This window comes from Panthera leo, chromosome A2 (genome assembly GCF_018350215.1).
Source record: "Panthera leo isolate Ple1 chromosome A2, P.leo_Ple1_pat1.1, whole genome shotgun sequence".
Classification (NCBI taxonomy): domain Eukaryota; kingdom Metazoa; phylum Chordata; class Mammalia; order Carnivora; family Felidae; genus Panthera; species Panthera leo.
In genome coordinates, this window is record NC_056680.1 from 7,735,086 (window position 1) to 7,753,887 (window position 18,802).

General features: G+C 59.8%; 3 protein-coding genes across 5 annotated transcripts; 1 reads left to right on the forward strand and 2 right to left on the reverse strand.

The window, feature by feature from the left end:
• The first annotated feature begins 1,529 nt into the window (after positions 1 to 1,529).
• Positions 1,530 to 8,056, forward strand: ICAM5 (intercellular adhesion molecule 5). The gene is made up of 11 exons (XM_042927428.1): positions 1,530 to 1,611; positions 2,525 to 2,794; positions 2,985 to 3,305; positions 3,527 to 3,814; positions 4,196 to 4,450; positions 4,582 to 4,830; positions 5,304 to 5,546; positions 5,633 to 5,911; positions 5,994 to 6,233; positions 6,648 to 6,914; positions 7,638 to 8,056. The coding sequence occupies exons 1-11, from the start codon at positions 1,530 to 1,532 to the stop codon at positions 7,913 to 7,915; spliced, it is 2,772 nt and encodes a 923-aa protein (XP_042783362.1). The 3' UTR covers positions 7,916 to 8,056.
• Positions 8,057 to 11,031: 2,975 nt separating this feature from the next.
• Positions 11,032 to 13,713, reverse strand: ZGLP1 (zinc finger GATA like protein 1). Its single transcript, XM_042925035.1, has 6 exons — positions 13,577 to 13,713; positions 12,969 to 13,343; positions 12,035 to 12,120; positions 11,589 to 11,682; positions 11,318 to 11,443; positions 11,032 to 11,171 (listed from the first exon to the last, which is right to left on the reverse strand). Exons 1-6 carry the CDS (start codon positions 13,711 to 13,713, stop codon positions 11,042 to 11,044), a joined length of 948 nt encoding a protein of 315 aa, XP_042780969.1. The 3' UTR covers positions 11,032 to 11,041.
• Positions 13,714 to 14,220: 507 nt separating this feature from the next.
• On the reverse strand, positions 14,221 to 18,796 carry FDX2 (ferredoxin 2). Of its 3 annotated transcripts, none has more exons than XM_042928393.1 (5): positions 18,468 to 18,796; positions 18,327 to 18,381; positions 18,087 to 18,129; positions 14,892 to 14,979; positions 14,221 to 14,640 (listed from the first exon to the last, which is right to left on the reverse strand). In XM_042928393.1, the coding sequence occupies exons 1-5, from the start codon at positions 18,641 to 18,643 to the stop codon at positions 14,484 to 14,486; spliced, it is 519 nt and encodes a 172-aa protein (XP_042784327.1). In that variant the 5' UTR covers positions 18,644 to 18,796; the 3' UTR covers positions 14,221 to 14,483. The 3 variants fall into 3 exon arrangements, with proteins under 3 accessions (XP_042784327.1, XP_042784325.1, XP_042784326.1); XM_042928391.1 differs by having other exon boundaries at positions 18,023 to 18,129; XM_042928392.1 differs by having other exon boundaries at positions 18,087 to 18,190.
• Positions 18,797 to 18,802: the final 6 nt, after the last annotated feature.

The window sequence follows — 18,802 nt, forward strand, 5'->3', positions numbered from 1 at the left end:
ATTAGGGTTCCTTTTTGGCCCTGCCTCAATCACGTTCTCCAAGTTCCTGGTCTCTCTGAGGGCACCTGAGGTTTCCTCATTCTCAACCACCTGGGGACCTGGGCGTCCCAGTCCCTCCGCATTTCCACCCAAGTGTGGCAAAGTACTTCTCCTGCAGGCATTATCAGAGGGGTGCAGATAGGCATGGTTTGAGTACTGGAGGGCTTTGGGCTGTGGTGGTGGTAGGGGGTGGCTCACAGTATGGTTTTTCCCGATTGGCTCTGCTGCTGCCACGCTGCAGCTCTGATTGGATGTTAAGTTTCCTTTCCTATCCCCCACCCCCCTTAAAACCTAGCACTTTCCTGGAGGACAGGGGTGGGGCGAGAACTGGCCCCCACAGTTCACTGTTAGTGCTGGGGGGAGAGCACAAATGGGAGGGGGCCCATGACACTGAGGAACAGAGATATGAAGAAAAGGTACCCATGTGGTGACTGCAGGGAAGGAGCAATCAGATGGCCCACGTGGGGTGCCACAGACTCACGTCCTGGCAACGTCTTGATAGTCACCGGGCACATGCGGGGGTGTCAAAGCTTGGGGCCCGGATGAAGGGTCGAAGTGTTATAGTTGGTCTCTTGGTCTCGCGTGGACAGAATCCGAGCCCGCACTGGGTATCTGGCAGGGCCCGGGCTGTCCAGGGCCCCGCCTACCGCGCGGAAAGCGGATTCTGGGGTGCTCTTCCGAGGCTTGAGCTCATACACGCCGCGTAGACACGTGCCCGCTGCACGCTGGGTAAATACAGACCCAGAGCGGAGCCGACCCTAATTTAGACGCCCGCGAACGCTGCGCGCATGCACACGTGTTCCCGACTCGCTGGCACTTTCGTCCCCACCCCCTCTGTCGCGTGCGGGGGCGGAGCCGGAGGGGGACTAGGGGCGTGGCTGTAATCCTCAGCTCTCCAGGTCAAAAGGAGAAGGATCCGTGAGGGAGGCCTCCCCATACCCTTCCCTAGAACTGTGCCTTCCCCCATCCTGCTCTTTCCAGATCTCTCCTAGCCCTCAAACCCTCAACCCCCTGCTCAAGGGGCGCGGGGCGGAGGTGGAGGGGGGCGCGGGGGGGGGGGGGGACGGATAACTATGGGGGCGGAGCTCTGAGTCCAGCGCATTATCACGGCATCCAAGCTAGGGGTAGCGTGGGGGTTTGAGAAGGGCAACCCAGCATCCCCGGACCTCCGCTTCGCCGCGGAGGATGACGCGGGAGCGCGCGGCCGCCCCCAGAAGGCCCCGGGCGATGGGGCGGGCTTCCACGTAGACCCCGGGGGTCGCTTGCTCCTGCCAGCACGCCTTCGCCAAGGCCGGGAGCCTGGAGCACGCTCGCCCTCCCGCCCCCCCAGCCGCCTCTGCCGCCGCCCCCTCCTTGGAAACCAAGTTACCAACGTTAAACCAATCCCCGAACGCAACTCTGCCTCCTCCACAACCCACCCGCCGCGCCGTCCTCTAGCCCAGCTCCGCGCTCGCGCTCTCCTCGCCTCCTGCGCTTCCCCCGCGGCGGCGATGCCAGGGCCCTCGCCAGGGCTGTGCCGGGCGTTGCTCGGCCTCTGGGCTGCCCTGGGCCTGGGGTTCCTCGGCCTCTCAGGTAAGAGCCGGGTCCTGGCTCAGGGTGGACAGGGTGGGGGCGGAGTTCCCGGACCAGATAAGCGGCCACAAGCCCCTCCCGGCTCCGCCCTCCTCTCGCTCCACTCCCACGCTTCTGCCCCACCTTGAGCCCTGGCCTTTCCCCTCTATCCCTCTTCCCACCAACATACACTGGAGACCCAGCTTCCAGACTCCTCGTTCGCCCAGATCTCTACCCTACTGTCTTCTTCGAGATCCTGGATGCTCTTCCGAATCCAGCCTCCTGCTCTGGATACCCCGTGTCTCCCTTGTCCCCTTCCGGGGTACCTCCCCACGCTCTGTTATGCACCCTGGTCCACGGACTGACATCTTCCTCACTCGTGGTCCGGAAAGACCCGATTTCCCAGAGGAGCTATTCCCGCTCCATCCGGAGCCCTGGCAACCGAGTCCCTCAGCTGTTACCGCGATTCCTTCCAAGAGCCCAGCCTTCTGTGTTCTCCCGGGTTTGGGGGGTCCTCACTTATGCTTGACTCAGTTTCACCTCCCCTTTGCCCTCGCCTCAACCTGTCTCCCCCCTCTCCGGCAAGAATCCTGAGAACCAGTTCGTTTTCCTTCCTCCACACGAGGTCCCCTCCTCCCATCCTTGCGGTGTGCGTCAAAGACCCCATCTCTCATCCCCTCCCCCCTCCCCCCATGCTTTCCCATCGCCCCATGGGCATCTTGGAGACGGGGGTGTCTCCGCTGCCCCGTCCCAGAGACGCCCTCGAGGTTTGAACCCTGGGAGCGCGCCTGCAAACCTGAGGCCGGGACAGGATGCAGGGCTCCTGAGTTCTTTCTTGCCCCCTGCTAATTCCCTAAGAATCCCTGATTCGAATGGGGGCACTAAGATCCCAGGAAAGTGGCTCCCCAGGCTGAGCCCACGTTTCCCTGGGCAGCGGTCGCGCAGGAGCCCTTTTGGGCGGATCTGCAGCCCCGCGTGGCGCTCGTGGAGCGCGGGGGATCTTTGTGGCTGAATTGCAGCACTAACTGCCCACGACCTGAGCGCGGTGGCCTGGAGACCTCGCTGCGCCGGAATGGGACCCAGAGGGGCTTGCGCTGGCTGGCTCGGCAGCTGGTGGACATCCGTGAGCCGGAGACCCAGCCTGTCTGCTTCTTCCGCTGCGCGCGGCGCACACTGCAGGCGCGTGGGCTCATTCGTACTTTCCGTGAGTTCTCAGCGGCCACGCTTACTCTACTACTTTCCCTCCCTTCCAAGCCCCGCCCCCTGGGTCACAGAGTCCTCCCCTTCGGGCTCCACCCTCTGGATCCCCACGCGCTCCCTCTCTGGGCCCCTGGTTCCACGCCACGTCCCTCTAAACCCCCGCGTTTCCAAAAAGCTGTGGTTACCCTTTCCAGAGCGGCCGGATCGTGTAGAGCTGGTGCCGCTGCCTGCCTGGCAGCCTGTGGGCGAGAACTTTACCCTGAGCTGTAGGGTCCCGGGCGCTGGGCCTCGTGGGAGCCTCACATTGACCCTGTTGCGGGGAGCCCAGGAGCTCATCCGTCGCAGCTTCGCGGGGGAGCCACCCCGAGCGCGGGGCGCTGTTCTTACAGCTACAGTACTGGCGCGAAGGGAGGACCATGGGGCCAATTTCTCTTGCCGCGCGGAGCTGGACCTGAGGCCGCACGGCCTGGGGCTCTTTGAAAACAGCTCCGCCCCCAGACAGCTCCGAACCTTCGGTGAGTGAGTGTCGGGAGAAGGGGACCAAAAGGGGTCGGGCAAGTGTTAAGAAATTTGGAGGCAGGGAAATCTGAATTCTAATCCTAATTCCAACATGCCCCAGCTGCACGTTGTTTTCCCCTACGTGCCTTGAGGATAATACGATAAGATGGTGCATGGAACGTGCTTAGCACATACTGAGCGTTTGATACATAAATTCAAGCTGTTCTGTGACTCCCAGCCCTGTCTCCGGACCGCCCGCGCCTCGCTGCCCCCCGACTCTTGGAAGTGGGCTCAGAAAGACCCGTGAGCTGCGCCTTGGACGAGCTATTTCCAGCCTCGGAGGCTTGGGTCTACCTGGCGCTAGGGGATCAGAGGCTGAGTCCCGAAATCACCTTCGAGGGGGACGCGCTTATGGCCACTGCCACAGCCACAGCTAGTGCAGAACAGGAGGGCGCCAGCCAGCTGGTCTGCAACGTGACCCTGGGGGGCGAGAGCCGCGAGACCCGGGAGAACGTGACTATTTACAGTAAGAGGGAGTGACGCGGACCCTGCGCGGCTCTGGGGTGGAGCCAGAGGAACGGGAAGGCGGGGCAAACAGTGGGCGGGGCCTTAGTATAGGAATAGGCGTGGTCCGAAAGTCCATAAGGGGTGACAGAGACTGAATAGCAGGCGGAATATGAGACGCCGGAAAGGGAAGGCCGCAAACCCAGCGAGGATCTCCGAAAGATTTGGCGGAGACAACCTCAAGGGGGCGGGGCGAGATGGGCGGAGCCTGCGCATCCCGAGGGGCGGAGCGCGGTACCCTTAGTTTGGCCGCAGAGCCCAGGGGGTTCGGGTAGATAAGGATCAGCCTCGACCCGCAGGAGGGGCGTGGTCAAGGGATTCACCGCCAATGCCCTGTCCCCAGGCTTCCCGGCGCCGGTCCTGACCCTGAGCGAGCCCACCATCCCCGAAGGGAAGGTGGTGACAGTAAGTTGCTCATCTGGGGCCAGAGTCCTGGTCACACTGGACGGAATTCCAGCCGTGGTCCCAGGGCAGCCCACCCAGCTTCAGCTAAATGCCACCGAGGACGACGACAGGCGCAGCTTCTTCTGTGATGCCACTCTCGAGGTGGACGGGGAGACCCTAAGCAAGAACAAGAGCGCCGAACTCCGCGTCCTATGTGAGTTGGCCTGTAACCTCTCCTCCCCGTGATTTCCAAGGACCTGTCCAGTCCCTGGCCCTGCTGTGGAAGTGGGGCTTTTCCTCAAGGTCCATGTCCGGCTTCTCTGTATCCCACGCCCCTGCCTGCAGACGCCCCTCGGCTGGACGATTCGGACTGTCCCAGGAGCTGGACGTGGCCTGAGGGCCCAGAACAGACGCTGCGCTGTGAAGCCCGAGGAAACCCCACTCCCTCCGTGCACTGCGCACGGCCTGACAGCGGGGCAGTGCTGGCGCTGGGCCTGCTGGGTCCGGTCACTCGTGCTCTCGCCGGCACTTACCGCTGCACTGCGGCCAATGTCCAGGGCCAGGCAGTCAAGGACGTGACGCTGACGGTGGAGTGTGAGTGGGGGTGCACAGGGCGCATCTCTAACAGGGTCTAGGGGCAACTAAGCCTACAAGGAAGAGTGGGAACAGGATCTGAAGTGTGCCTTTGGGCAGGATTTTGGAAGAGGGAAGAGGCTGGCGAGTGGGATTAGGGGAAGATCTTGGGGAAAGAGGGAGAGGAAGAAGTAGACGTGTCCATAAGGGTCTGGGGTGAGACATCTGGACGGAATCTTGGAAAGGGGGACTTTCCAAGCCCTCTAACAATTTTAGGTCAAAGACTCGGGGACGGTCCTGTGGGCGCTTTGTAGAAAAGGGCCCTTTGCAGAAAAAGGGCTCCAAACAGCTCACAGCTCAACCAGCGTGAAACCTCTTTGGTTCAGTGTCTTTGTGCCTGCCCAACACTTTGTGGCCGCCCTTGGACAGAAAAGGGGTCTAGGGACATTAGGCCAGTCCCTAAACCCCAAACCGAACAACATATCTTCCTCCAGACGCCCCAGCGCTGGACAGCGTGGGCTGCCCAGAACACATTACATGGCTGGAAGGAACAGAAGTCTCACTGAGCTGTGTGGCGCATGGAGTCCCGCCGCCGACCGTGAGCTGTGTGCGCTCTGGGGAGGCCAGGGTCCTGGAGGGCCTGCTGCATGTGGTCCGGGAGCACGCAGGAACCTACCGCTGCGAAGCCACCAATGCTCGAGGTTCTGCAGCCAAAACTGTGGCTGTCACGGTGGAATGTGAGTGGGGACAACACGGGGCAGGATGGTATGTGAGGATAACCCTGGCCTGACTTCCAGTCTCTGTGTGACCTTCTGCTCCCCAGATGGCCCCAGTTTTGAGGAGCCCAGCTGCCCCAGCAATTGGACATGGGTGGAAGGATCTGGGCAGCTGTTTTCTTGTGAGGTGGATGGAAAGCCAGAGCCAAGCGTGGAGTGCATCGGCTCAGAGGGCACCAGTGAAGGGATGCTGCTCCCACTGGCACCCCCAGACCCTGGTCCCAGAGTCCCCCGCATCTCTAGTGAACTGGTACCTGGTATCTACGTCTGCAACGCTACCAACAGGCACGGCTCCGTGGTCAAGACAGTCGCCGTGAGCACGGAGTGTGAGCGGGGCCCAGGCTGGTGGGAAGTAGGGGTGCCCCAGGGTCTGCGCCCCCCCTAACGTCCCCCATGGCTGCTTTGCAGCGCCGCCGCAAATGGATGAGTCCACCTGCCCGAGTCACCAGACGTGGCTGGAAGGGACTGAGGCTGCCGCGCTGGCCTGCGCCGCCCGGGGTCGCCCCTCCCCACAAGTGCGCTGCTCCCGGGAGGGCGTGCCCAGGCCTCAGCGGCTGCGCGTGTCCAGAGAAGATGCGGGTACCTACCGCTGCTTGGCCACCAACACGCATGGCACGGACGCACGGACTGTCACCGTGGGCGTGGAATGTGAGTGGGAGCAGCACCAGGTGGAGGGCACCCGGTCCCCAAAACAGTGACTTGCAGCAGTAGGATTGCCCAAGACAGTTCAAGGGCACCTCCCCAGACCCCTTCCTGGGGATAAGAATTCCTCATCTAAACCTGAGGAGAATGAAAACTCTAGGGAACAGGAGCCCGGGCCCCCTCAAGTTCTAGGTCAAAAGGGCACTGGTGCAGGGCCCCACTTCTCATTCCTTGAGGCAGGGCACAGGATTTTAGTGCTGATGACAGCCCGATTATGGGGAGAGGTGGCTCTGGTGGGAGGCAGGGTCCTCGCCTGCCCATCTGAAGAAGGGTGCTCTCAGATTGTGGTTGGGTGGAAGGTCAGTAGGTCAGTGGCTGGACCGGCTCTGAGCGGTCCCTCCAACCTCCTGTCCCCTGCAGACCGCCCGGTGGTGGCCGAGTTGGCAGCCTCGCCTCCCGGAGGCGTGCGGCCAGGTGGGAACTTCACGTTGACCTGCCGTGCGGAGGCCTGGCCCCCAGCCCAGATCAGCTGGCGCGCGCCCCCGGGGGCGCCCAACATCGGCCTCTCGAGTAACAACAGCACGCTGAGCGTGGCGGGCGCCATGGGCAGCCACGGCGGCGAGTACGAGTGCGCAGCCACCAACGCGCATGGGCGCCACGCGCGGCGCATCACAGTGCGCGTGGCTGGTGAGTGGCGGCTGGAGGGGCGGGGCGGGGGATCTTCAGGGGGCGTGGCCTGCGGCTTGGGGCCCCTGAACCCGGTCCTTGTTTCCGCTCCCATTCCGCCGCCGCACCCGAGACTGAAGTGTGCCAGGGCTGAAGTCAGGGGCGCCCTGGCAAGTGGGGTTGCGATGGCGGGTTGGGGGCGGAAGGTGCAGGGAGGACTGGAGCTCACGGGGAGGGACCCTCCAGGGCTGTGATGGCTGTCGGAAGGAGCTTATTAACTTGGGGGTCGGTTATGTGTGATAAGAGACTTGATCTAATAATTCGCCCTTCACTGCGTCGCTGTGGAGAAGGGGGGTTGGAGAGGGACCTAGAGCAGAGGAGGCGGGTGAGGGGGGCCCCCCGCCAAGATCCCTTCCCCCCACTTTGCGTATCTCTGTGGTTTTTCCGGGTGAAGGAATGACCCGGTCTCCCCCACCTTCATCCTTTTGGGGGTGAGTTGGTTGACTTGTGGGTATCTCTGGGGCTAGGGGCTTCTATCCAATGTCGAGATGACACTCCTCGGGGTCGGGGCGCTCGGGGTAGCCTTCCGGGCTTTCTCCTATCCCCCACGCCGCGCTGTGAGTTCCCTGGGGTTCTCTGCCAGGCCCGGGAGGTCTGACCTTGTGCCTGCGGGGAGGGAAAAGAGGAGGCCGGGCTTGGGGGCCTTGAGCCGGTCCACCCTCTTTGAGGATCTCCATCCCGCAGGTCCGTGGCTGTGGGTCGCCGTGGGCGGCGCGGCGGGGGGCGCAGCGCTGCTGGCCGCGGGGGCCGGCCTGGCCTTCTACGTGCAGTCCACCGCTTGCAAGAAGGGCGAGTATAACGTGCAGGAGGCCGAAAGCTCTGGTGAGGCCGTGTGTCTCAACGGCGCGGGCGGCGGCGCTGGAGGGAGCACGGCCGCAGCCGAAGGTGGAACCGAGGCTGCGGGCACCGCGGAGGCGCAGGCCGGGGGCGAGGTCTTTGCCATCCAGCTGACGTCAGCGTGAGCCCGCTCCCCTCTCCCCGCGGGCCGGGGGACGCCCCCCCCAGAGGCACAGGGGGGCTTACTTATTGTTCTATTTATTTATGTATTTATTTATTTATTCACTTATTTATTCAATTCCAGGGGCGTCATCCCCTTTTTCTACCCCGCCCCCCAATAAAGTTTTTATAAAGGACTCTGGGTCCGTCTGCTTCAGTCTGCGATGTGGAAGCAGCCCAAGGTTCCAATGCCAACCCCGCGGGATATTCCTAAATAAACTATTTTTGCTTGTTTGTTTTTGAGGGCCTACTATGTGTCAGGCGCAGTGCAAGCCGCCTTCATGCGGTGTGACCCGGGGCTTGCTCTCTCGGTGTCCAGTTTCCTGCTCTCAGCTGACCCTTGGGCCGGGGTGGGGACCGCACTCCTTCCTCCAGCTCCCTACCCTTTATCTCTTCCGCCCAGAGCGCTGCCCTCTAACCCGGCTAACACTTGGGGGTGGGAGCTAGGTGATTCCCCCAGGCCTGGTTCCGGGAAGAGCTAAAGCTGCCTCCCCCAGGATGGGTGGAGGCCCCTCCCAGGGGTCTGGACACGGGGCTCCCGTCCTGAGGCCTCGCCAGGATGAGTAAATGCAAACAGGGACTGCAGTTATGAGCGTCAGCCCCCAAAATGTCCCTCCCGTTAAAGGGTGCATCCCTGCCCCCACCCTCAATGCCTTCTCCATCCTGTGTCCATCCACGGTGTCTCAGTTTACCCCTAACCTGCCTTTTGACTGCCCATCACGACTCACAAGAGACACGCGGTATCAGCTGCAACCGCACTCCCCTCCTCCCCCCCTCCCCGCACAGCACCACCTCCCTCACCGCCCAGCAGCATAAGGAGAGAACAGCTGGACCTCCCCCCACCCTTGCAGTCTCTGCCTCTCTCCAAAGCAGGAACAGAGCCAGAGAGAAGGAAACAGTCCTGGACAGCTCCCACTGCATCAGCTGCCCCAGGCAAACATTTCCCCAGCAAAGGTAAGAGCAGGAAACGGGGGTTGGGCTGGGGGGCTGCCTAGAGGCCTAGTCAGGGTACAGAAGGAGAAAAGGCACAAGCATGGTGCAGCCCCTACTGTCACGCACACCCTTAACCACCTCTCTCCACTCCCACCAGCCTCTTCTCGATTCCTCGGAGTCTCACAAGGTCCCACCCGCCACAGGGCCTTTGCTTTTGCCATTCACTCTGCCTGGACTGTCTTCATCTTCCAGTCCCACAGCTAGTTCCTTACTCCCAGGTCTCTACACAGATGTCAGAGAGGCCTTGGCTGTCCCCCCTCAGAGAGGACCGACACTAAGGTAGTCCCCCGAACTCCTATCTCCTTACATACTTTATTTTCTCTAAATAAAGCACCAGCCACTACTTGCCATCTACTAGATATTTAATTGAGTATTTGTTTACTGTCACGTTAGAATTTTGGCTTCACTAGAGCGGGGACCTTTGTTCTATTTACCATATAGTGTCCCCACTGGCCTGGCACACAGGAGTTGCTCCATAAATGCTGAATAAATGGGTAAAAACAGCCGTGAGTTCACACACAGTCTGAGACCTCTGTGTGTTCAATGTGTATTCCCAAGGAACTTCATGCTGGGCACTGGGGTGGCCTATCATGGTCAGGGACACAGATGTGGCTTTGCACCTCTGAAATCACGGTCCAGGTGGGGAGATGAATGTGAATGAAATAACCTCAGAGTAGTAGAGACTTGAAAATTCTGGTATGTTCTTTTTTTTTTTTTTTTTTTAATTCTGGTAGGTTCTAAGAGGGAGACCAGTGAGGAGCTGAACTAGAGCCTGACTTGCATGGGATTGGGGTGTCTATTTTAGACTGGGTGGTCAAGGAAGACTTCTCTGAATATGTGGTGCGGGGCTGAGCCCTGCCTCCCAGTCATGAGAAGGCAGCGCCTATGGGGAGACAGGGTGGGGGGGTGTTCTGAGCTGAGGAATAGTGAGACCGAATGAGTCAGGGATCTGAGGGCTGAGGAATCCCGGGCCCAGGCCTTCCCCGTGGGCTCACCCGGGAGAGACAAAGGGGGTTTCACCTTCCTGGAGTACGTGGCCAGGCAGGTCTCGCTCACTGTCACGGGGGTGACATCCCCACCCTGGCTGCAGCCCACCCATCCTCCCAGTGAGCACGGGTGTCCTGTGTGTCCAGGGCCCTCCTCTCCCATGTGGCTTTTGGCTTCAGGCTAGGGACACACTTTGATGGGGTGAAAGAGACCTTGAAAGAGGAGCAGCGGGGCACAGAAGGGACTGTATGCATAGAGACATGGGAAGGTGACATTCTGCAGGCAGGGGGAGAGCTGACAGATAGAGGGCCCAGGGTGTGGATATCACCGTGTGCCAATGTGTGTCATCTAGGTGTATTTCCTGTGTGTTGTCACGTGTGTGTGTCAGCAGGTGTATCAGTGCATGTTTCTGGCTAGCGTGTGGTCTGTCTCATGTGAGTGTCAGCACGTGTGAGCTTGTCCATGTGTCTTGTGTGTGTGTGAAGGCATGTGTCAGCCCCACTCATGTATTTGTCTTGCCTTTTTGTTTTTAATGTTTATTTTTGAGAGAGAAAGAGAGAGAGTGAGCAGGGGGAGGGGCAGAGAGAGAGAGAGGGAGACAGAGAATCCGAAGCAGGTTTCTATGGCGCTGAAGCCGGATGTGGGGGCTCAAACCCACAAACCGTGAGAGCGTGACCTGAACTGAGCCGAAGTCAGACGCTCAACCGACTGAGCCGCCCAAGGCGGTGCCCCTGTCTCTCTCTCTTTTTAAGATCTTATTTTTGTAAGTAATCTCTACCCCCAATGTGGGGCTTGAACCCACAACCCCGAGGTCAAGAGTCGCCCACTCCATGGGCTGAGCCAGCCAGGCGCCCCATGTGTGTGTCTGTCTACTGTTGTCTGTCTCTGCGTGTGGTGGCTGTCGCCCTGTATGGGGAGTTGCGGTGAAGGTGACTAATTCCCTGTGGGGCGGCTGGTGCCCGTATAGACGACTCTGTGTGTGTCCCTCAGAATCCGAATGAGAAAACACCTGCCCCCACGTGCCTGCGTGCGTGAGACGCGATCCCCGAGTCACGGTGCTTTTCTCAGAGTAGTTTTGTTCTTTATTGTTACTGCTGTCAACAATATGAGGGTCACTGCTGAGGACATTTTCTGAGGAGAGGCTCAGCCAAGCCGGATTGGACCAGGGGCCAAGATGGGGCACAGTGGCCCCCTGAGACAGGGGCTCTGGAGCCGGAGGCCTGGGTCTTCCACCTGGGATCCCTGAAGGGGAGGGGGCAGAGAGAGGAGGAAGGCTGGACCCCCAAAGACTCCAGCTGTTTCCCCACTCCTCCCAGGAGGGCTCCTGCCCATCTCCTCCCTGGAGAAACTGAGTCCGGATGGGCTCAGCTAGGTGAGGAAGGGCTTACCCTTCCTGAGCCGGGCCTTGGTGGGGGCCCAGGGACACCCCACATCTGCCACATAACTTCTTGGGCTGGACGCTCTTCCTGGGCACCAGCCAGCAGCTGGAGCAGCGGGTGCCATATTTTTTGTACCTGGGGTGGGGGGTACAAGAAACCAACATCAGGAAGCAGCAGGGGCCCAGAAACTGCCTCACGGGAACCACTTTCCCCGAGGGTGTTTCCCTTCCCGGCACCCCACACTGGCTAAGCATCCAAACTCCTCCTCCGTTCTGAGGACCTGATACCACACGCATTGCAGAGAGGGGTCCCGTCTTCAGCATCTCTCCAGAGTGGGGTCCTCTGGGTCCTACAGGAAGCACAGCACCGGGGCCCTGAAGGGGCAGAGGTCAGGGTAAGGGGCAGAGGCCAAGAGCCTGGGCTCAGGAGGCCCGTACAGGTGGGGCATGTTGTTGGAGTCTCGACGAGGGCCCCAGCCGGCTCCGGGCCAGCCCTGGGTATTACCAGATCTAAGGCAGAGGGAAAGCCAGGAAGGGAGACAGATGGCAAAGCTAAACAGAGGAGGAAACCGGGGGTGGGGGTGACTCAGCTCGAGTGGAGGGAGGTGCACCATGACTCCTTCTGGATGGGTCTAAATGGGGAAGCAGGACGGGAAGAAAGACAGAGACGATGGGAAATTGCCTCCCCCCCACAAATATTTATAGCTGTCAAGTCTCCGGGACTCACCCAGGGCCTCGCCGCCTCCCGAGTTGGCCTCAGGGCCCCCCGCAGGGCCTGTGGAGGGACCCTGGGAGCGGCTAGTGCAGGTCAGGCTGGAGAATAGACAGGAGTTAGCACTGGGGGATCTGTATCTCGTCCAGGGCAGCGCCCCTCGATGATGAAGATGATTCACTGTCCGGGTATCAGGCATCCCCCAAGGAGGCTTCAGATGTCTGAAAGGCCTGACCTTGCCCCTCGTTAGCAATAATAATGGTGATTATCATATGAAGAGGTAGGAAGCCTGGGGCCAGCCTGCCAGTTTGAGATCCTATTTCTCCCAAGTCCCCACCTCGTGACTCTGGACAAGTGATCTCACCCTCTGCACCTCAGTTTCCAGATCTGTAAAATGGGATTCACGAGGCTTCAATGAGCCCATGCACATCAAGTGCTGCCTGTTACCTCTTATTGTTGTTCCTGGCAAATGGCAGTCATTAACATTATTGAAAAAAATAACAGCGGCGGCGGCCCTCAGGATGGTCGGGCCCATCTCATAAAGTCAGTGACCGATGCTCACCGACTTCGGCTCGGGTCACAGTCTCACGGTTCACGAGTTCGTGCCCCATGCTGGGCTCTGTGCTGATGGCTCAGAGCCTGAAGCCTGCTTTGGATTCCGTGTCTCCCTCTCCCTCTCTGCCCCTTCCCCGCTTTTGTGCTCTCTCTCAAAAATGAATACATTGAAGAAAAAAAAAAAAAAAAAAAGAACCTGCGCTCAGACCAGAACGTTGCTGGACCAGAGCAGCAGGGCTGGGACCGGCACCAGCCCGAGGTGTCGCTCAGAGATGGGCCCTTTGTAACTGTAAGGCTGGCGTGGGCGTCCATGAGCAGATGCCTGGAGGTCCCTGCCCCCACCATTATCACTCTAACTTGCAAAAAGGGCGCCCTCCTCTGGGCCAGCCCCTACCTGTAGCTGGCTAGGATCTGTAGGCTGGAATCCGGCTTTATTTGAAACTTCAGGGTCACCCCCTCAAACCGGGGATCCACTCTCTCAGCGCCCCGGTGGGGCTTTGACTGCTTCCGGGGCCTCCTCTGGGGTAGGGCTGAGGGGGCTGGGGGAGCCTCCGGGGGCCTCGAGCTGCAGCATTGCTGGCTGATTGGGGTCAGCATGTTCTCGGCATCCTTTGCCAGAGGCAAAGGTCCCAGAGACTCCAAGGCCTTCAGCTCCCGGCAGGCCCCCAGGGTTTGGGTGTCCTGGGCAGGGCGCTGGACCAGCCCCTCTGCTGTTTCTTGGAGAAAACGCAGGGCAGTGACGGAGTCCTGGCGTGCGGGCCAGAAGGACCTGGGGACAAGGGACAGTGTGGGCAGCACCTGTGCAGTCTTCAGAGACATGGGCTAAGGGGATTGCGTGGCCTCTGACCCCCATATGACCCCAACTCTCCCTGGGGACCAGAATTTCTTCTTTTTTAAGCACCAGTAACTAACACCGTGACCCCTGGATAACCCCAGGAACCAGCGGTCCTGACCCTTTGACCACTGGGCCAGGTTTGGGGAAGGGGCCGCTCCTTCACGCACCTGCCATTGGGTCTGGGGCATCCTGGGGTCCTTGGTGCCTGCTGAAGAGGGGGCGCCCGGGACGCCTTAGGGTCCAGACACGGCGGCGCCAGCAGCTCCTGGAGCTTGGAGAAGTCTGGGACAGGCCGGGCCTCCATCGCGCCCCCGCCCAGCGCCACCTCCCCCGCCCCGATCGCGCCCGGCCCCGCCCACCCCGGGCCCACTCGATGAGCCCCACCTGAGGGGAGCAGGACGCGCCTGGTGGGGGCGCTTCTGCAGAGGGTGCAATGAGCCCCACCTGGGCGGGGCCGGCGGGGTCGGGCGCCTCTAGCAGGCGATGCTCGGCACCGGCTCCCAGCGCCGCGGGCCAGCCTCGGTGCCACTCTGGCCACCCGGCTCAGGTGGACTTCGCACCCCGCCGGGCCGGCCCGGACCCCTCCGAATCCCTCCGCGGCGGTGGGGGCGGGGCCTTGCCACGCCGATCCACGTGTGCTCAGGCCCCGGTGCCCTCTCCTCCCGGGAGGTTCCAGGTCTCCGCCTCGGTGGTCCCCCACCCCCGCGGCCCCATCGCTGCTACGAGAGGGCAGAGTTGGGGGTCCAGGTAAAGAAGATGCAGCCCTAGACCCCAGGCCTGCCCGCCCCCGAGGACACTCAAGATGCTGGAGGTCTGTGAGACAGTTTTATTGTCATTCCAGTCAGATTCCACCCCATCCACACACTGATTCTCCCGAGTTTGGGGGAGGCTCCCGGGCAGGGGCTGATGCCCCTCCCACCCCCCACCCAGAGCCTGGACATGGGATCTGAAGCAGGGGCTTTGGGCTTCTGGCTGCTCCCAACATCTCTCTCGGGCCTGTCCACGCTCTGGGCTGGGCGGGCGGCTTGGCTACTCTTCCAGTCCTGGCCCCGAGGGCCACGACGGCTGCCCGCGTCAGTGGGGCTTGGGGACGTGGCCGTCCACGTAGAAGTTCCTGGTGATCTTCGGCAGGGTGAATTCGGCCCCTTCCAGCTCGGGAGTCAGCACGATCTGGCAGCCCAGCCGGGAGTTCTCCTGAAGAAGGGGGGCCATGTCCAGCATGTCGTCCTCCCTGGAGCAAGGAGAACAGCCGTCAGCGGCGGGCACGGTGTCTGGCTGGCGGGGGCCCCAAAGGGCGGGCAGGAGCAGGCTGCCCAAATCCAGGGGGGGATGGTCAGGGGGCAGCGCCGCCGCCAGCGGCCGCGAGGGGGCGAGAAGCTGGGGCTGCCTTCCACCGCCGCCCGGGTGGGCGTCTGGGCAGCAGGGGCGCGGACTCGGCGGCCGGGCCCTGCCGCGCAGGCCCGGGAGGGGCCGCCTGCTCACCGCTCATCAGGAGGAGGCAGGAGGTCCAGGTGGTCCTCGCTCACGTACACATGGCAGGTGGAGCACGCCAGGGAAGCTTCACAGGCCCCTGGGGGCAACAAGTGGGGGCGAGCCGGTGAGGGACAGGGTCAGGCAGGTGCCCATCGGTCGAAGGCATGAGGGAGGAGAGGCTGTTTGTTTCACCAGACGCCCCTCCTCTCTCCGTCCTCTGCACACGCACCGTGTGGCCCCCCCACCCTGTCATTCGCTCAGCTAGCCGTTCCCGAACTGTGGATGGGCCTGCAAAGGGACGTCCAGGGTGTCCTGTCCCCCAAGGACTCCCCAGTGGCCTACGTGCCTGGCACCATGAAGGAACATGGACTTGACTTCAGTGTAGCTGAGAGGTGAAAACTCAGGCAGGGTCCCCATAGCCTGTAAACCCTGGCTGGGACCCTCTCGCCGCAGCAGGCAAGGGTGTTCCCATCTCTCCTTTGCTCCTAAAGATGGGACCAGCTCACTCCACACCTAGTGTGGCAGGAGAAGAGATCAGAATATCAGGGTTGCAAGACGCAGAAACTGGGGTTTCCTGCTTTTCCCTGGACACATTCCCAACTTTTGGATTGATCACTGAGAACTGTGCTTCAGGATAATGTCCTTCCTGGCCTAAAACCTTCCAAAGGGTTTTCTTTCTTTCTTTTGTTTTCTGTTTTTAAGTTTACTTTGAGTGGGGCGTCTGGGTGGTTCAGTCAGTTAAGCATCCAGCTTCAGCTCAAGCCATGATCTCCCGGTTCATGAGTTTGAGGCCTGCGTCGGGCTCTATGCTGACAGCTCGGAGCTTGGAGCGTGCTTCGGATTCTGTGTTTCCCTCTCTCTCTGCCCTTCCCCTGCTCACGCTGTTTCTCTCTCTCTCTCTCTCTCTCTCTCTCTCTCTCTCTCTCTCTCTCTCTGAAATAAATAAACGTTAAAGTTTATTTTGAGAGAGAGAGAATACCAAGCAGGCCCCGCACTGTCAGCACGGAGCCCGATTTGGGGCTTGAACCCCCCAAACGTGAGACCACGACCTGAACCGAAACCAAGAGTCAGACGCTTAACTGACTGAGCCACCCAGGCACCCCTCCAAAGGGTTTTCATAGCCAGAATAAAACCAGTCCTTAAGATCCTCCCGATCTCTCCCTCATTCCACATCAGCCACACCGGCCCCTCTGCTCAGCTCCAACATGCCAACCTCGTCCCCCACCACGGGACCTCTGCACTTGCTGTACCCTTGCCCTGAAATGCTCTTCTCTCTACTTTTTCCATGGTTAGATCCTTCTTGGCTTCAGGGACTCAACTCCACTGTCTTCCAGTTCCCCCACCTCCGATTTCTTATCCTTCCCCCTGGCCTTGATGACTCTAATTTCTGCACGGCATTTACCACAGTCTAAAGTTACCGCCTTAATCTCTGGGTTTACCCATGCTCCGTCAACCTGGCCTCCTCTCTGTGTACTTGGCACTGAGGCTGGCATGCTGTGGATGCTCAAGAGACATGTGTTCTATGTGAACGGGACAGAATTCTGTCTCTTCCAGACGTGTTGGATGATGACGATGAAGCTGCAAGGCAGCCTCCTGACCCGGAAGAAGCTCCTTGGGGGACCTGGTGGCTTAGCTCACCCTCCCCATCTCCTAGGGAGAAAATGTCCGGGCCTTGAAGCTCTAGGTAGTCCCCAGGGATCTCTTCCTCAGCCCTGTTTCCCACCTCATTAGCATCCTCACCCCATGAGAGAGAGATTATCTAACGTAACAGTCCCAACTAGTCACTGGGCACTAACCACAGGCCAGGGATTAAGCACTACTTACGAGATCTGTGTAATTCTCCATAGCAACCCATAGTAACTAAATTACCCCATATTATAGAGAAGGAAGCAGAGGTCCAGAGATGTTAAGGACCCTGGCTCAGGGTCATACAGCTGGTAACAGGCGAAATTTGACCGTAGGCCACTTGCCTCGAAAACTCATGTTCCAATCTCTGTCCTGGTCTCCTGGTGACTGGATCCCAGAACAGAACTTGAAGTAGGCCTGCCATGCCCAGCCCCCCCCAATATCTCCGCCCCCTGTAATGATTCAATACTTTAGGCTCTGTATTATATTCACCCAACCAGTAACCCTGTATATTTTTGTTTCAGACCGCCCTCTCCAGCTGCTCATGATATAATTACATGTCTACTCGTGAGAACATTGTCCCTGTTAGGTTGAAACTGGTGTGAAACAGGGGCCTCATCTGTTTTGTACACTGTTGCCTGGCACACAGTAGGTATTCAATATGCACAGAAGAGCAGCACAGATTAGCAGCTAAAATAAACTGACTTTGCATCTAGTTTTGCCACTTACTTGACCTTGGACTGTGTCAACTTAACCTGGGGCTCAGTTTTTTCACCTAAAAAATGAGATAATCCCCCCTATTATGTAGCGTTGTTACAAAGATTTTATCAAGTCAATAGCTATTTAACACGCTTAAGGTAATGTCTGCTATTATTATCTTTCATTCAACAGACACTGATTTAATACTTGTTGCATCTAAATACCGTGACGGGCCACCGATAAGTGGCAAAGAGGGTTTCTGGTCTCATTCTGAGGACAGACGACAAAATGGAAGGAAAGCAATGAGAAGCGCTACGGAGGCAATAAAGCACACTGAGAACCTAGTGTGACTGGGGATGGGGACGTTAACTGGGATGAAGGGATGAGATTGTCAGAAAGGTGACATTTACATTGAGACCTGAAGGATGAGATGGAGAGCCAGAAGATCTGGTGGGAAAGTACTTCAGATGTCTGGAGCAGCAAGTGCAAAAGCCCCGAGGCAGGAACGAACTTGGTTTTTTGTTTGAGGAACAGCAAGAAAGCCAGTGTGTCTAGACTAGAGAGGAGGAGGAGGAAGAGAATACAAGCTCCTGGAGGGCAGTGGTGTAAATAACCTCTAACAAATGCTCAGCAAATAACTGCTGAGTGAGTGAAGAGGTTTAGAGCTGGGCAGAGACATTGGTGAGGAATCTGGATTTTAACCATGTTTGATGGGAAGCCACAGGAGGGTTAAGTAATGGAGAACCCTATCTGATTTGCGGGTCTTTTTAAACAATGAATAAGGCCCTCCCCAATTCCCTGTGCGGGGCTCCCACCTTCCAGGTCCACTCCATGGCGCTGGGCCAAGTGGAGAACATTGTCCCCCACTCTGCCGCTCACCGGAATCCGTTGGCCTGACCGGTCTACGAACACCACGTTCACCCTGGGGACAGATGGAGGTGCAGATGCCAAACTTGATGATGGACGCGGTGGCCAGGTGGAACCTACGGTTGGGGCGGGGCTTGACGGTCAGGGGAATAGGACGACGTAGAAGGGGACAGAGATGAGGCTGCAGGGCAAGGTGGGGACCGGAGGAACCTCGTGGGATAAAGAATGGGGGCCTTGTCCCCCTACACTCACACGTCCCCGGGCCGCTCGGGGCCGCCAGCTTCCTCCTCCCCCGCCGGGTGCGAGCCTGAAAAACACGGTTTGGTGAGCGGCCCCGCGGCGCCTTGCGGGGGTCCGACGGATGAACGCTAGCCCCCGAGGCGCCCCAGGTACCTGTCGCTCGGAATCCTCTGGCTGTCGCTGGCGCCGCCGCCTCCCCAGACCCCCAACTGCCTCCGGGCCGGCTCCACCAGGCTCCCCTGGCCGCCCGCAGCAGCTGCCCAGCACTCACGCCTCCCCGAGCCACGGAGGCGGCCATGACAGACATCACGTGACCCGGGACTGGGCATGCCCAGTGGCAGCCGCGCGACCAAAGCGCCCGTAATTGCCCGAATATAAGCCCTGTCGTTTGCGTGGGGCTCGTGAGAGGAAGGGCTTCAGGAAGGAACTGCCAAGGTAGGAGGGCGCCAGGCTAGCTCACCCACACAAAAGTCCTGCGGGGCCATCCC

Excerpts from the sequence above, each read along its gene's own strand:
- ICAM5 (XM_042927428.1), top strand. The coding sequence starts at position 1,530 with ATGCCAGGGCCCTCGCCAGGGCTGTGCCGGGCGTTGCTCGGCCTCTGG. Across the intron at positions 1,612-2,524 it reads GGGGTTCCTCGGCCTCTCAG|CGGTCGCGCAGGAGCCCTTT; the intron begins GTAAGAGCCGGG and ends TTCCCTGGGCAG. Across the intron at positions 4,451-4,581 it reads CGCCGAACTCCGCGTCCTAT|ACGCCCCTCGGCTGGACGAT; the intron begins GTGAGTTGGCCT and ends CCCTGCCTGCAG.
- ZGLP1 (XM_042925035.1), bottom strand. The coding sequence starts at position 13,713 with ATGGAGGCCCGGCCTGTCCCAGACTTCTCCAAGCTCCAGGAGCTGCTG. Across the intron at positions 11,444-11,588 it reads TGCAATGCGTGTGGTATCAG|GTACAAAAAATATGGCACCC; the intron begins GTCCTCAGAACG and ends CCCCCACCCCAG. Across the intron at positions 11,172-11,317 it reads CAAGGCCCGGCTCAGGAAGG|GGATCCCAGGTGGAAGACCC; the intron begins GTAAGCCCTTCC and ends CCTCCCCTTCAG.
- FDX2 (XM_042928391.1), bottom strand. The coding sequence starts at position 18,621 with ATGTCTGTCATGGCCGCCTCCGTGGCTCGGGGAGGCGTGAGTGCTGGG. Across the intron at positions 18,130-18,326 it reads CCCGAGCGGCCCGGGGACGT|GGTGAACGTGGTGTTCGTAG; the intron begins GTGAGTGTAGGG and ends ATCTGTCCCCAG. Across the intron at positions 14,980-18,022 it reads CCATGGAGTGGACCTGGAAG|GGGCCTGTGAAGCTTCCCTG; the intron begins GTGGGAGCCCCG and ends TGTTGCCCCCAG.